The sequence below is a fragment of the Populus euphratica genome, unplaced genomic scaffold (assembly GCF_000495115.2).
Source record: "Populus euphratica unplaced genomic scaffold, PopEup_1.0 scaffold367.1, whole genome shotgun sequence".
Classification (NCBI taxonomy): domain Eukaryota; kingdom Viridiplantae; phylum Streptophyta; class Magnoliopsida; order Malpighiales; family Salicaceae; genus Populus; species Populus euphratica.
Window position 1 is genome coordinate 74,654 of NW_011500255.1, and position 310 is coordinate 74,963.

Here is a 310-nt window from a genome sequence, read left to right on the forward strand (position 1 = left end):
CTGAACAATAGTGAGAATCAAAAGAGTAGTAGCCGCAAACAAAGAAACAATTGCCCATGGGGTGCCAAAGTAATTGCTCATCAACAGAGCGCGCCATCTTGGAAGCCTGCGCCGGTAATACTTGTTCACGTCCTTGCACAGTTTTAGATAATAGTATCTTTTCAAGTAAGCATCCTGATAAAGCTTGTTGAAGAATTGCGTTGCCTCATCTGGATTCAACCAATTATCAATGATTCCACTACTGGTGAATGTATCCATATCTTTGGTAGTGTTAATGAGGTTGTCTAGGAGTACGGCATATGAAGTGATT

General features: G+C 41.0%; 2 protein-coding genes across 5 annotated transcripts in view; both read right to left on the minus strand.

The window, feature by feature from the left end:
* The window catches only part of LOC105112765 (UPF0481 protein At3g47200-like), an 11,675-nt gene that overhangs the window by 7,687 nt on the left and 3,678 nt on the right, over positions 1-310 (minus strand). The window lies entirely within an intron of this gene.
* The window catches only part of LOC105112784 (UPF0481 protein At3g47200-like), a 9,665-nt gene that overhangs the window by 5,683 nt on the left and 3,672 nt on the right, over positions 1-310 (minus strand). The window contains exon 3 of the mRNA XM_011008626.1: positions 7-310. Within this exon, the coding sequence (XP_011006928.1) occupies positions 7-310 (304 nt within the window). The remainder of the gene's footprint in view (positions 1-6) is intronic.